Source organism: Xiphophorus couchianus, chromosome 5, assembly GCF_001444195.1.
Source record: "Xiphophorus couchianus chromosome 5, X_couchianus-1.0, whole genome shotgun sequence".
Taxonomy (NCBI): Eukaryota; Metazoa; Chordata; class Actinopteri; order Cyprinodontiformes; family Poeciliidae; genus Xiphophorus; species Xiphophorus couchianus.
This window is the reverse complement of record NC_040232.1, coordinates 28,251,446-28,265,326: the sequence shown is the minus strand read 5'-3', so window position 1 is coordinate 28,265,326 and position 13,881 is coordinate 28,251,446. Positions and strand designations below refer to the sequence as shown.

Sequence of the window (13,881 nt, the reverse complement as noted above, 5' to 3'; positions counted from 1 at the left end):
ATGACTAAGACATTTCTAAAGGAGTCTGAAACCAGTGCCATTAATTTTTGCCACAGTAAAGTTTTGAAGCTGTTGAGTTCTCTGTTTTTACCCATCATGGCATGCTTTTGATTTGATAGGCTTTCAGCGAGGATTAAACCTACTGATCTTCATTTGCTCTGACGGGGAGCAGAAATGCTTTATACTGCAGATTTCAGACATTTTCTTTTTGTACTTTGTATTTCCTTGTTTTTACACTTGTTGCATGGAGTTTTTTGCGTTATACGTTTTTATTTTGTGTAAATTTCCTGGTTGTGTTGTTGATGTGGTGTATATTTAATCTCAAAAGCCTTTACTTAGTGAGGGGAAAAGGTTTTGGTGATCATATTCTGTATTAGGCTATGTGTGTGAATTTTTTTTTTTTAAGTGAGTAACTTCTTTTCTACTAATCTCACACACGTTTTGGGTGTCTAGAGGAAATATTGCCTGGTTATTCTTTCCTCTAAGTTCCAGAAGCTCCCACAGTTTGAACAGAAATAGTTTCAGGAATGTTTTAGGTTTTTTTCTTTTCCTTTTTTTCCCCCTCTCCTTTTTGACTCCTGCTGCTTATCTGCCTTAAAAGTTTATATTTACATTTCATGAGATGCAAGTTTTTCCTTTACTTCCACCTTGCTGTGCTCTGTCTTCTTCCCTTTGTTTTCTAGTTTTCCTGAACTCTGAACAGCACATCGTCAGTGGGTCTGTATTTTCTCCTTTTCCCTAAAACATAAGAGTGGCTTTTATTTTTGACGCATTTGGTACAGAAGTTTGTTTTTTCCAGAAACATCAACATTATATTCGATCTAAATAAATTCCAGGGATTGAAATAAGAGAGACTTTTTTAAAATTAACTTTGACTATAAATCAATTACCATCAATATGAAGAGTTAATTCTTTATACTGTTTTCTTTTTTCCCTTCTTTCTCTTCCAGGCTTTAGCTCATTTACACAGCTAAAGCCTGTGGGTGTTTTTAATTAAGAAAATTTATGTAGAGGACCTGACCTCCTGACCTCGATGCAGACAAAAGGAACCACTTTGATCAGGAGGATTAGCTCGATTCAAAGTGATGGGCTGTCCACCTCGGTTACAGACATTCACTCAGCTACTTTTGCTGGAGACAAATTACATCTCCAGAAAATATGTTTGGATAATTCTTAATACATCAAAATCTATCAAATAAGTTTTCGTAAACTAAGACGACTTTTCTTGATTCTATGTAATTATGCCTTTTACTGCTCACTATAAAATGCCTTAGTAGTGGTAAATCAATTAGATGAATTATTTGATGCTGTCTTCCCCTTATCCTGCATCATTTTCATGGTAAACACTCACCGAGAATCACCCTTGTATCTTCTTGACACCACCTACTTCTGTCACCAGGGCGAGCTGGAGAAGCAGCTCCTGCAGGCAAATCCCATCCTTGAGGCCTTCGGAAACGCCAAGACCATCAAAAATGACAACTCCTCTCGATTTGTGAGTTTGTGGTTTAAAGAAGTATATATTTTATTTGTGTATATTTTCCAGTCAGTGATGGGAAGCTCACTTTTCCTTGTCATCTCTCTTTTTCAGGGAAAATTCATCCGCATTAACTTTGATGTGACGGGCTACATCGTTGGAGCAAACATTGAGACTTGTATCCTTTTAATGAGATTTTTTGCAGCTCTGAAACAACTTCTTTCCCAATTTAGGCTATTCTAGCAACTTATCCACCTGCAGTCTTATCACGCCACAACTCTTTTTAATAGAAGTACAGAAGAGATTAAAATGATACCTAGCAGATTGTGTCTTTCATATGAAGTCATGCCACTTGAAGTTTCCCATAGTTTGTTGCAAACACAAAATTCTGCGTATTCTATCAGGCAAAAAATAAAGGCAATCCATAATTGCAAAGAGGGAGAACAAGGATCTATATATTGTTTACTCTGAATGCAAAATTTGTGTTCCTCAACTAGGGGCTGCTCTCAGACCTGCTGGAAAAGTCCCGGTGCATCCGGCAGGCAAAAACGGAAAGAGCTTTTCACATTTTCTACTACATGATCGCTGGCGCCAAAGACAAAATGAAAGGTTAGATGATTATTATCTTCAAGCTTCTTTAAACTGTTCACACATTGTACTTAAGAGTATGTTGACAAGGAGTCACAAGTTCTTACAAATGGGGGGAAAAAAATGTTTAAAGACAAATGAAAGTTGAGCATGCTCTCAATGAAGTAATTAAGTTGTTTGACTGTTTTTCTATTATCATCAGAGGACCTTCTTCTGGAGCCCTTCAGTAATTACCGCTTCCTGAGTGCGGGCCATGTTCAGATTTCTGGACAGCAAGACGATGAACTGTTCGAGGAGACCATGGAGGCAATGAACATCATGGGCTTCACTGAGGAGGAAAGAACTGGTAACAGCGGCTTTTCTGTTATTGTGCATGGAAATGCCTGCATATCTCATGCAGTGGCAGTACCTTAATCAGTCTACTTCATGTGTTTGCTCTTAATGATGCAGATATATTGAAGGTTTGCTCCACCGTAATGCAGCTGGGAAACATTGAGTTCAAGAAAGAGAGGAATCAAGAGCAGGCCACCATGCCGGACAACACTGGTTAGAAACTTTTACGTCCAACGAGTCAAATGATGTTTTCATTACAAATTTCTGTGCTTATTGGTTTTATTACTTAACCACTTTTTTCACGTCCCCAGCGGCACAGAAGGTTTGCCACCTGCAGGGCATCAATGTGACGGACTTCACCAGAGCAATCCTCACCCCTCGTATCAAAGTGGGCAGAGAGGTGGTGCAGAAGGCACAAACCAAAGAGCAGGTAAAACCAATTAAAACTACACACCATAGGTTAATTTAGAAGTTCTTGTAACAGTAAGTGCATTTGATTTGTTGTGGATTTAATTTTTTTGTATACATTAGGCTGATTTTGCTATCGAAGCTTTGGCTAAGGCCATTTTTGAGCGACTCTTCCGCTGGATCCTGGGCCGCGTCAACAAAACGTTGGACAAGACCAAACGTCAGGGAGCCTCCTTCCTGGGAATCCTTGATATTGCCGGCTTTGAGATTTTTGAAGTATAAACATATTTATCAGTCACATTTCATCATTGCATGACTACAAATGCCTTGAGGTAAAAGTACTTGCACAGATGGAGGACACGTGATGTGTATCTTCTGCTGTGTGTGTTAGGACAACTCATTTGAGCAACTGTGCATCAACTACACCAACGAGAAGCTGCAGCAGCTCTTCAACCACACCATGTTCATCCTGGAGCAGGAGGAGTACCAGAGGGAGGGCATAGAGTGGAACTTCATCGACTTTGGACTTGACCTACAGCCCTGCATCGAGCTCATTGAGAGGCCGGTAAAGTGTACTGACGCGTTAAAAATAGCCACTGGAATGAACACATTGCAATAACAAGTTCCACTTCCATGCACAGAGGAAGTTTAAAATGTAAAATTAGTTATTTTATTGCTAAGCCCCGTTGTGTATCCTCCACAGAACAATCCTCCAGGCATCTTGGCCCTGCTGGATGAAGAGTGCTGGTTCCCAAAAGCCACAGATGTCTCTTTTGTGGAGAAACTCATGAACACTCAAGGAAGCCATGTGAAGTTTGCCAAACCAAAGCAGCTCAAAGACAAAACGGAGTTCTCTATTCTTCACTATGCTGGAAAGGTGAATATGAAGAAATGACACAAATGCGTCCTGTTCTTGTTTTACTGATGCATTTCTGAATACTTTGCTCTCAAGAAGAAAGACTTTCTTTTAATCTAAAATGGTCTTTTTTAAAATAAAGTTTCTGAAGGTTTTTCAAAGATTTTTTATTTATTTATTTTTAATTTGGGTGATTTTGTTCCTGTTCTGAGCAAAAACAGTGGATCAAATCAGTGGATTTAAAAAATTTTTTTTACATTTTTGTAATAAAGATGACCTATTTCAAAACCTCAGAAATGAATCATCCTTCGGTTCATTATACGTTGTCTCCCAAATTTTCATCTCGATTCTTTCTAAACGACGGAGCTAAAATATGTATTTTATGTTTGTCACATTGTCGATTTGTAATTTTTATACATTAAGGCCAATTAAGATGATATAAGATTGCTTCTTTGTGACAGAAAGCTGGTTTATAATTGGTTCATTATCAAACTGTTCATACCTTCCAGTTATTTTAACAAAGCAAAAATTTATTTCTCTGAAGACTAGATAAAAACCTTTTGCACTATATTGTTCAAAAAAAGGTTTCCTCTGACTGCTTATGCCTTATAGGAAGAAAAACATTGACTAAGGTTATGTAATGATTTTGTTTTTTAGGTAGATTATAATGCCACAGCCTGGCTGACAAAGAACATGGACCCACTAAATGACAACGTCACAGCACTGCTCAACAACTCCTCCAGCCTATTTGTGCAGGACCTCTGGAAAGATTGTGAGATATGAGATATACACAAAAATAATTATTTCTGATAAGTGAACAAATACCTTACCTACTTTACCCTCATAGAAATGTACATATTATTGTGTAAATGTACAAGCTCCGTTTACACTTTGTTCTTCAGCGGACCGGGTGGTTGGTCTGGACACGATAGCCAAGATGACGGACAGCACCATGCCAAGCGGATCAAAAACCAAGAAGGGAATGTTTCGTACTGTGGGACAGCTCTACAAGGAGTCTCTGGCAAAACTCATGACAACACTACACAACACTCAGCCCAACTTCGTCAGATGCATCATCCCGAACCACGAGAAGAGGGTTAAGCGCAATACATAGCTTTTGCTTCATATACTAAAGTTCTTGCTGTTAGAATCCTAAAATTGAACCTTTTCAGGCAGGAAAGCTGGATGCACACCTGGTGCTCGAGCAGCTGAGGTGTAACGGTGTGTTGGAGGGAATCCGAATCTGTCGGCAAGGTTTTCCAAATCGAATTGTTTTCCAGGAGTTCCGTCAAAGGTTGGTGTAAAACCATTTGTATCAGTCTTAATATCCAGTTTATGATAAATCCGGGTAATGGCGACTTCTGTCCATCTCTGTACAGATATGAAATCTTGGCTGCAAGTGCTATTCCAAAAGGCTTCATGGATGGCAAACAAGCCTGCTGCCTCATGGTGGGAACAATTACAATTTTTTATCTCGTCTTCATAGTGATCTTCATCCCGCTGCTCTTCCTAAAAGTCCTATCAAAATCTTATGTCTGTGCAGATCAAGCATCTTGACTTGGATCCCAACCTGTACAGGATTGGACAGAGTAAGATCTTCTTCCGAACTGGAGTGCTTGCCCAGTTGGAGGAGGAGAGAGATCTGAAGATCACCGTGATCATCATCGCTTTCCAGGCTCAGGCGAGAGGCTTCCTGGCTAGAAAGTAGGAGCGCACAAGCTTTCACGCACAAAATTTTGTCTGCTCGTACTCAACATTAACATGACTTTACATTTATGATTTCATGTTCTTTATTATTTTTAACCGCTTTGTTTTCAAAGGGCATTTGCCAAGAGGCAGCAGCAGCTGACGGCCATGAAAGTGATCCAAAGGAATTGTGCCGCTTACCTTAAACTCAGGAACTGGCAGTGGTGGAGACTCTTCACAAAGGTCTGCTCCTGACGGACAACAATGTCACAGTGTACTGTTGTTTTGTAGCCTATATTTAGTGTTGTGCAAGATCATCCTTAATGAGAACTAGTTCTACGTTTTCTTCACATTAGTTAATATTAACTTATTTAAATGCTTTTCTCGTGATTAAACATGCCAGTGTCATTATCAGTTTCTTTTTTTCTCCAGCTGGAGATTCCCTGCCTGCAGCAGGTTCTGCAGAGTAATACCAGAACTTTGATGCAGTAACAACTCAGTATAATCTGTTTCAAAGTTAAGCCACAAGCCTGCAGTTTAAATTAAATTTAAAATAGATAGGCATAATTTACCAACAATAATTCAGCACAAATGTATATCTTCAACAGAAAAAGTTTTCTCTTGTGCACACATGGAAAGCTTTTCACTTTAAGGGAAATTTTGCAGCTCTATGCTGCATGAAAAGGTTGACGTTAGCCTAATTTTCTTGATGTTGCATCGAGCCAAAAAGGTAAGCTAAGCGATCTGACTACATTGTGACCCTCACCTATGGTAATGAGACAGGATCACTATGGACAGATGACAAACAAAAGCAGCTGAAATGAGCTTCTTCCGGCGAGTGACTGGGCTAAGAATTAGAGATGGGGTCATATCTGGGTTTCCCTCCTGGACCAGCTGCCCTCAAAACCTGATTTTGAATAAACAAAAGATTATAGAGCCATCATTGATATTTTGTACAGATATGCATTAGGTTCAAGCTTATCATTTAAAATAAACCTTAAGTTAAATTACCAAACATTGTCACTTACAAACATGCTCATTTAAGCACTTTTGTGCACAACACACATTTGTTTTAATTTACCCAGAAATAACTGGATAAATGATTTAAACAACTTTAAATTTAACATCAGTTTAAAAATATTTTCCTAACGTTTGCTATTTATAGGTCAAGCCTCTGCTGCAAGTGACCCGGCAAGAGGAGGAGATGAGTCTAAAGGAGGATGAGCTGAACAGAGCCAAAGAGGTGGCAACCAAGTTTGAATCGGAGCTAAAAGAAATCACCCTGAAACACACTCAGGTAAAGGATGACACAAGCAATCACATGGTTTACAATCTGTTTTCCAGACCTTTCTGCTAGATATTTAAACATTAAATTTCCAGCTTGCTTAAGCCTGTCTTTTCTTATTTAAATTTACAAAAGAAAGCAAACATAAAAAAGAAATGACTATTTGACTCTGTGCCATACAGATTGTAGAGGAGCGGAACGCCCTGCAGGAGCAGCTCCAGGCTGAGACCGAGCTGTACGCAGAGGCAGAGGAGATGAGGGTCCGCCTGGCAGCGAAGAAGCAGGAGTTGGAGGAGATCCTCCATGAGATGGAGGCCAGACTGGATGAAGAGGAAGAACGTGCTCAGACACTGCTGCTGGACAAGAAGAAGATGCAGCAGCAGATGCAGGTCTGATCTGATCTGTCACTTCTCTGCTCATTTGTCTATAATGACAGGTGATGAAACTAATAGCTGGGTTGTTTTTTCCTAAAGGAACTGGAAGAGCATTTGGAAGAAGAAGAGGATGCCCGTCAAAAGCTGCAGCTGGAGAAAGTGACGTCTGAAGGAAAGATAAAAAAGCTGGAGGATGACATCCTGGTTATGGAGGACCAAAACAACAAACTGCTGAAGGTCTGGTTTGCAATCCAGAATAATTTATTCCAGATTTCTGGCTGTCACATACTGAGGGAGTTTATTTGTGATGGCTTTGTAGGAGCGCAAGCTGATGGAGGAAAGAATTGCTGATTTCAGTGCCAATCTGGCAGAGGAAGAGGAGAAATCCAAAAACCTCACAAAGCTCAAAAACAAACACGAGTCCATGATCTCGGATTTGGAAGGTAATCCAAATCCAAACCAGATCTTGTAGCGTGAAAAAAAAAAAAAAAGGTTGAACAAAGAGATTGCTGAGCTGACTTTTCTGCCGTTCTAGTCCGCTTGAAGAAAGAAGAAAAAACTCGGCAGGAGCTGGATAAGGCAAAGCGAAAGTTGGAGGCAGAGTCCAATGACTTACAAGAGCAAATAGCCGACCTGCAGGCCCAGATCGCTGACCTTAAGGCTCAGCTGGCCAAGAAGGAGGAAGAATTACAGAACGCATTGTCCAGGTGACGCCCTGCATTTGCAAAATGTTCATACCCCTCGGATTTTTACTGGGGTTTTTTTTCTTGTCATAAAGTACTACTTGATTTTATGTGCCTAATTCTATTGCTCTATTTATGAGGTGGAAGAAAATGGTATGTTGTTTCAAAACATTTTTTACTAAGGATCAGAAAAAGTTAGCTTTCATTTAAATTCAACAACCTTCATTCAGATTGTCCTAAATGAGATCAAATTAAGTTGATTTCTCTCAGAAGTATTTTAGCATATAAATTGAGTCTGCCTGGCCAGAATTAAAGGAATGATGGACCTAAAGTTAACTTTAAATATCGATTTCAAGGTTTTGACACATTCTGAGATGCTTTTCATTGATTCTGAGAACAGTGGTGAGTAAAATGATCGGGCTTTGGATGTTCAAAGCTGGCAGAGATGTACCCCAAAAGGCTTGTAGCATTTCTTGCTGTTGCAAATTATAAACCGTTTATATTATAAACCGGACATTAAACGAAACATGTTTCTAAGTATTGTCTTTCCTTTGTTTTCCACATCACAAATATGCACGTAGTTGTTTATTTACATAAAATGAAACTTAGAATTGCAATGTGACAATTAAACCAAATCTCAAAAGTAACCAAATATTTGCTTGAGTTCAAGTTGACACCCTTTATTCCTCTTAGGTTAGAAGATGAGACGGCCCAGAAAAACAATGCTCTGAAGAAGATCAGGGAGCTGGAGGGTCACATCTCCGACCTGCAGGAGGATCTCGACTCTGAGCGAGCGGCCAGGAACAAGGCGGAGAAGATCAAGCGCGACCTCGGCGAGGAGCTGGAGGCGCTCAAATCAGAGCTAGAAGACACTCTGGACACAACTGCAACTCAGCAAGAGTTAAGGTTGGTCATATGGAACATGAATATCTTTAAAGGAATTTTATAAAGTTAAGAACAGCTTTTCTTTGTAAAAAAATAAATAAATAAATAAAAACTGTTGTGCCTCGCTGACTGTCTGCAGAGCCAAACGAGAACAAGAGGTGACCCTGCTGAAGAGAGCCATTGACGAGGAGAACCGCACACACGAGGCCCAAATACAGGAAATGCGACAGAAACACACCCAAGCTGTGGAGGAGCTGACTGAGCAGCTGGAGCAGTCCAAACGAGTGCGCCTGGGTCGCTGAACACACACGCTGTGTTTTTTATACCAGTAGATACTAATGTCGTCACAATCTTCTGCTCAGGTGAAGTCCAATCTGGAGAAGGCTAAACAAGCTCTGGAGAAGGAAACCTCTGAGTTAACCATGGAGGTGCGCTCACTGACTCAGGCCAAACAGGACGGGGAGCACAAGAGGAAGAAGCTGGAGGGTCAGGTGGCAGATCTGCAGTCGCGCTTCTCCGACAGCGAGAAGCAGAAGGCTGAGCTGGGAGAGCGCTGCTCTAAGATCACTGCAAGTTTTATTTTTTGTTCTTAAAAGCATTAGTGCAGAAATAAAGTGGGAATTTTAAAGTATTGAGGTGCAGAAATAATTTAGTATTTTTTCTGTGCAGGTTGAACTGGAGAGTGTTACAAACTTACTGAATGAAGCAGAGGGCAAGAACATCAAACTGAGCAAAGATGTGACCAGCCTTTCTTCCCAGCTCCAAGACACGCAGGTTTGTGCTGAAACATGTGTAACTTTTTCCGGTGTGAATGTTTTCAACGGCGCAAGTTTGTGATGAAAGTAATCACTTTGTGAGCCGCTGTGCATCTGCAGGAGCTGCTGGCTGAGGAGACGCATCAGAAACTGCAGATCTCTACAAAGTTGCGTCAAGCAGAAGACGACAAGAACAGCCTGCAGGAGCAGCTGGAGGAGGAGATAGAGGCCAAGAGGAACGTGGAGCGACACGTTTCCACCCTCAACATCCAGGTCAGGAGTTACATTTTCTTTTTCCACAGTTGGAGTTTATCACTATAGAAAACAGAGTTGAGTGTAAAACAATATAGTTTTACTGTTTTTGTTTGTTTTGGGTTTGTTTTTGTTTTTTTACAGTTATCAGATGCGAAGAAGAAGCTGGAAGAGATGTCGGGTAACATAGAGCTTCTGGAGGAAGGGAAAAAGCGACTGCAAAGAGACCTGGAGGCGGCCAACACTCAGTTCGAAGAGAAGGCCTCTGCGTACGATAAGCTGGAGAAGACCAAGAACCGCCTGCAGCAGGAACTGGAGGACACATTGATGGACCTGGACAACCAGAGACAGATTGTGTCCAACCTGGAGAAGAAGCAGAAGAAGTTTGACCAGGTGAATATCACCAGAAAAAATCATTTATTTATTTATTTTTTAATTAGACAGAAATCAGTTTAAATTTGAATGCTTATGAAATGTAGCTGTTATAAATGTGCATACAGTTCTTGATTTTATCATCTCTGACCTTCAGATGCTGGCTGAGGAGAAGAGCATCTCCAGTAAATATGCAGATGAGAGGGATCGTGCAGAAGCCGAGGCCAGAGAAAAGGAAACCAAGGCTCTGTCGCTGGCGAGGGCCCTGGAGGAGGCCCAGGATGCCAGAGAGGAGCTGGAGCGGGCCAACAAGGCCCTGAGGGTGGAGATGGAAGACCTGATCAGTTCCAAGGATGATGTGGGAAAAAATGTTAGTTCTTAAAACATCTCAGTAGCTTTTGGTCTTGAATTGATTTTCCGCCTCCCAGTTAATTTGAAAACGTGCTGATGGCAGGTTCACGAGCTGGAGAAGTCCAAACGAGGCCTGGAGGCCCAGGTGGAGGAGATGAAGACCCAGCTGGAGGAGCTGGAGGATGAGCTGCAGGCAGCCGAAGACGCCAAGCTGCGCCTGGAGGTCAACATGCAGGCACTGAAGGCCCAGTTCGAACGAGACCTTCAGGGACGGGACGAGATGGGAGAGGAGAAGAAGAGGCAACTGGTCAAACAGGTAAGAACCGGGACGGATTCCATTTAGTCGATGTTGAAAGAAACTTCATCAGTGATGGTAAAACGATGATCCACACCGACTGCAGGTCCGCGAGTTGGAGACCGAGCTGGAAGATGAACGTAAACAGAGGGCCCAGGCCGCAGCTGCCAAGAAGAAGCTGGAGACGGACATGAAGGATTTGGAGGGACAGATCGAGACGGCCAATAAGGGACGAGACGAGGCCATCAAGCAGCTCCGCAAGCTCCAGGTGAGAGTGAGGAGATGAAGGAGCATGGATGGATGCCCATGCCTTGGTAGGTTTTGATACATTTGTGCATTTATAATGTTTCTTTGTTTTTTTTCACAAATTATCTCTACCAAGAAAGGTTTTTCAAGTTGTTAACAGTATAAACTCTGAGAAAGAGCCCTACAACTGATTGCTTGGTTACACTGCTACAACTATCTGTAGTTACTACAACACAAGAAGTGTCTGGCTCCATGCAAACATTGCAAATGAACAAATCATGTTAACATATACCTTGTCACTCCCTGTTTTTATCTGTGTTTCTGCATCCAGGGTCAGATGAAGGACTACCAGAGGGAGCTGGACGATGCTCGTGCTGCGAGGGAGGAGGTTCTGTCCACAGCGAAGGAGAGCGAGAAGAAGGCCAAGAGTCTGGAGGCTGAACTCATGCAATTGCAGGAGGTGATAAGATGGATTCCTAACAAGGTAAAAATCTCTGTGCAATCAGAGGATGCTTAGTAACAGGAAGCCCCTCTAATCCGTTTCCAGGAACTGGCTGCAGCCGAAAGAGGCCGGAAGCAGGCAGAGGCCGAGAGAGACGAACTTTCTGATGAGCTGGCAAGCAACTCTTCTGGAAAGTGGGTGGAAAAGATTTCTGCTTTTCTTTTGTCTGTGGGGTAAACGGAGCGCACGTTTGACATTTTCTCACTATGATCCATGAGTTTAGATCCGCACTGGCAGATGAGAAACGTCGACTTGAAGCCAAGATAACCCAGTTGGAGGAGGAGCTGGAGGAGGAGCAGGGCAACATGGAAATCCTCAACGATAGACTGAGGAAGAGCACACAGCAGGTGACCTGACCCGGAGGAGCCACTCGGATCACGGCGAAGTGAAACTGCCAGCCCTGAACCTTGACTCTGGATGCGTGTCTTCATCAGGTGGAGCAACTGAACAACGAGCTGCAGACGGAGCGCAGCACCTCCCAGAAGAACGAGAGCGCTCGGCAGCAGATGGAGCGCCAAAACAAGGAGCTGAAAGCCAAGTTGCAGGAGATGGAGAACCAGGTCAAGTCCAAGTTCAAGTCCTCCATCTCTGCCCTGGAGGCCAAGGTGGCACAGCTGGAGGAGCAGCTGGAGCAGGAGAACAGGTTAGGGACAAGTAACCTGTATACAAGTAACCTGTTATACAAGTAACCTGTTATACAAGTAAAATCCTTGTATAAATTTCAAACATAACCTTTTGACTGCTGGTCTTATTTTATGACTGATCAAACCTAAATAACTCTTAAGTTACAGCAAGAATTGAAATCACACAAAGTAGCAAGCTGATTGCTTTTAAAATGTCACTTTGTACACCATTTTATTTGTTTTTACTTTTTTGGTTTAAAAGTGCACTTTAACTTTTTTTTTTTTAATCACTTTAGAGATAAGCAGGCGTCTGCCAAGGGCATGCGCCAGAAGGACAAGAAGCTCAAAGACATGATGATGCAGCTTGAAGATGAAAGGAAACAATCAGAGCAATACAAGGATCAGGTAAAAACACCCAAACAATCTGTAGTAAATAAGGATTTCTTTTTGTTTGCTTTTTTTTATGCAAAAACAAAAAGATGCCTGAAGTATGCATTGCCGTCATGGTGAAAAGGACATTTTCATACATAAATATTAGTAGCTAACAGATGATCAAAAATATACTCTTTGAATCACTAGCTTGCAGAAAGGTGAGATTTAACTGTATAAGTAAGTTTTTTGGGGGGGGGGGGAATTTGCCCAGCTGCCATGGTTGCAAAGCAAACCCAAATTATGACTCCCCCACCACCGTGCTTGACAGTTATTAGGTTTAGGGTGTTGGTACCTCGTTTTAGTTTTTGCCAGGAAACACCACTTTGGCAGCAGGATTTCTTCTCTGCTGCAACTGTTGAGATGTTTTTGCTATGGCTTTGTGCACACACACATACTTGCTAGCAAAAACCTCAAAATAAAAAGCTACGCGCCCCGTTAGGATATTACTTTTGTTAATCCATCAGGCAGAGAAGGCAAATACTCGCATGAAGCAGCTGAAGAGGCAGTTGGAGGAGTCTGAGGAAGAGTCTCAGCGCGCTACAGCGGCCCGCAGGAAGCTGCAGCGAGAGCTGGATGAAGCCACTGAGGCCAATGACGCCATGAGCCGCGAGGTCAGCTCCCTCAAGAACAAACTCAGGTAGGATGGTTTTCTTTTGACCTCATTTTGTCCTCAACACTAATAAAAGGAGCTGGCCAACTTTCTGCCATTGAAAATGTATTTATAGTCCTCGAATTAGTTTTACAGTTTGTCATAGTGCTAGCACTACAAATGCATCGAAATTGGTGGTTTCAGAAAATACACAAACTATGTAGAGCTTAACTGTGACGTGGAAGGAAAAGGAAGCACAATTTTAAGAATTTCTACAAATAAAACCCTAAAAAATTGTGGTTGATTAATGTTTTTTGGCAGAGATGCATTTTTGCTACAAATATGTCCACATATTTGTAGCAAAAATGTCTTCCCCCTACAGGTCTTCAGAGACATGTCTCTAAAAATTGGCCCTACTGACTGCAAAGTCAGATTGGTCTGAACAATCGAAGAGTATCGTTGTCAATTATTGCTAAAGATTCTCTGTTGGAGTCGCGCACCATTTTCCTTTAACTTTATAGTTATGTGCTTCTTTAGGACATACAATCTCCTAAAAAGACATTTCAATTTGTGGTAGTAAGATGAAAAAATGTCAATGTTCAAAGGGTCTGAAACTTGATGCACTTTCATTTAGTCTTCCAGGTAATGGCAAACTTCCTGAAAAGTATGAATCTATAAAACAGTGGACATAAACTATTTTTAGTGATTAAAAGTTTTGAAAAAGCTGTGTACTTTCTTGAACAATGCTTTCAACAGAGTCCTTGGATTTAATTGAGATTGAAAATTGTTCAGTTTGACTGAAGAGTGACTCCCCACTACAAAACTATTCCAGGACATTTAAATCCATGAAAGATGTTTACATTTGCCGAGTCGAAGCAAAACAATCCTGTCC

At 41.5% G+C, this 13,881-nt stretch overlaps 1 protein-coding gene across 4 annotated transcripts in view; it reads left to right on the top strand.

Annotated features, from left to right (window-relative positions):
- myh11a (myosin, heavy chain 11a, smooth muscle) overlaps nt 1–13,881 on the top strand; it is a 31,295-nt gene that overhangs the window by 15,453 nt on the left and 1,961 nt on the right. For all 4 annotated transcript variants that reach the window (XM_028017470.1, XM_028017468.1, XM_028017469.1 and 1 more), the window contains 35 exons: nt 1,400–1,492; nt 1,589–1,652; nt 1,985–2,083; nt 2,265–2,408; nt 2,513–2,608; nt 2,707–2,825; nt 2,927–3,079; nt 3,195–3,368; nt 3,507–3,680; nt 4,317–4,431; nt 4,562–4,755; nt 4,832–4,953; nt 5,039–5,108; nt 5,203–5,363; nt 5,480–5,588; nt 6,511–6,642; nt 6,813–7,019; nt 7,104–7,241; nt 7,324–7,447; nt 7,540–7,711; nt 8,381–8,593; nt 8,712–8,856; nt 8,935–9,141; nt 9,242–9,346; nt 9,448–9,600; nt 9,724–9,972; nt 10,109–10,321; nt 10,406–10,618; nt 10,704–10,865; nt 11,175–11,303; nt 11,391–11,479; nt 11,569–11,692; nt 11,780–11,988; nt 12,265–12,373; nt 12,865–13,037. In XM_028017470.1, coding sequence (XP_027873271.1) covers nt 1,400–1,492; nt 1,589–1,652; nt 1,985–2,083; nt 2,265–2,408; nt 2,513–2,608; nt 2,707–2,825; nt 2,927–3,079; nt 3,195–3,368; nt 3,507–3,680; nt 4,317–4,431; nt 4,562–4,755; nt 4,832–4,953; nt 5,039–5,108; nt 5,203–5,363; nt 5,480–5,588; nt 6,511–6,642; nt 6,813–7,019; nt 7,104–7,241; nt 7,324–7,447; nt 7,540–7,711; nt 8,381–8,593; nt 8,712–8,856; nt 8,935–9,141; nt 9,242–9,346; nt 9,448–9,600; nt 9,724–9,972; nt 10,109–10,321; nt 10,406–10,618; nt 10,704–10,865; nt 11,175–11,303; nt 11,391–11,479; nt 11,569–11,692; nt 11,780–11,988; nt 12,265–12,373; nt 12,865–13,037 — 5,153 coding nt within the window. The remainder of the gene's footprint in view (nt 1–1,399; nt 1,493–1,588; nt 1,653–1,984; nt 2,084–2,264; nt 2,409–2,512; nt 2,609–2,706; nt 2,826–2,926; nt 3,080–3,194; nt 3,369–3,506; nt 3,681–4,316; nt 4,432–4,561; nt 4,756–4,831; nt 4,954–5,038; nt 5,109–5,202; nt 5,364–5,479; nt 5,589–6,510; nt 6,643–6,812; nt 7,020–7,103; nt 7,242–7,323; nt 7,448–7,539; nt 7,712–8,380; nt 8,594–8,711; nt 8,857–8,934; nt 9,142–9,241; nt 9,347–9,447; nt 9,601–9,723; nt 9,973–10,108; nt 10,322–10,405; nt 10,619–10,703; nt 10,866–11,174; nt 11,304–11,390; nt 11,480–11,568; nt 11,693–11,779; nt 11,989–12,264; nt 12,374–12,864; nt 13,038–13,881) is intronic.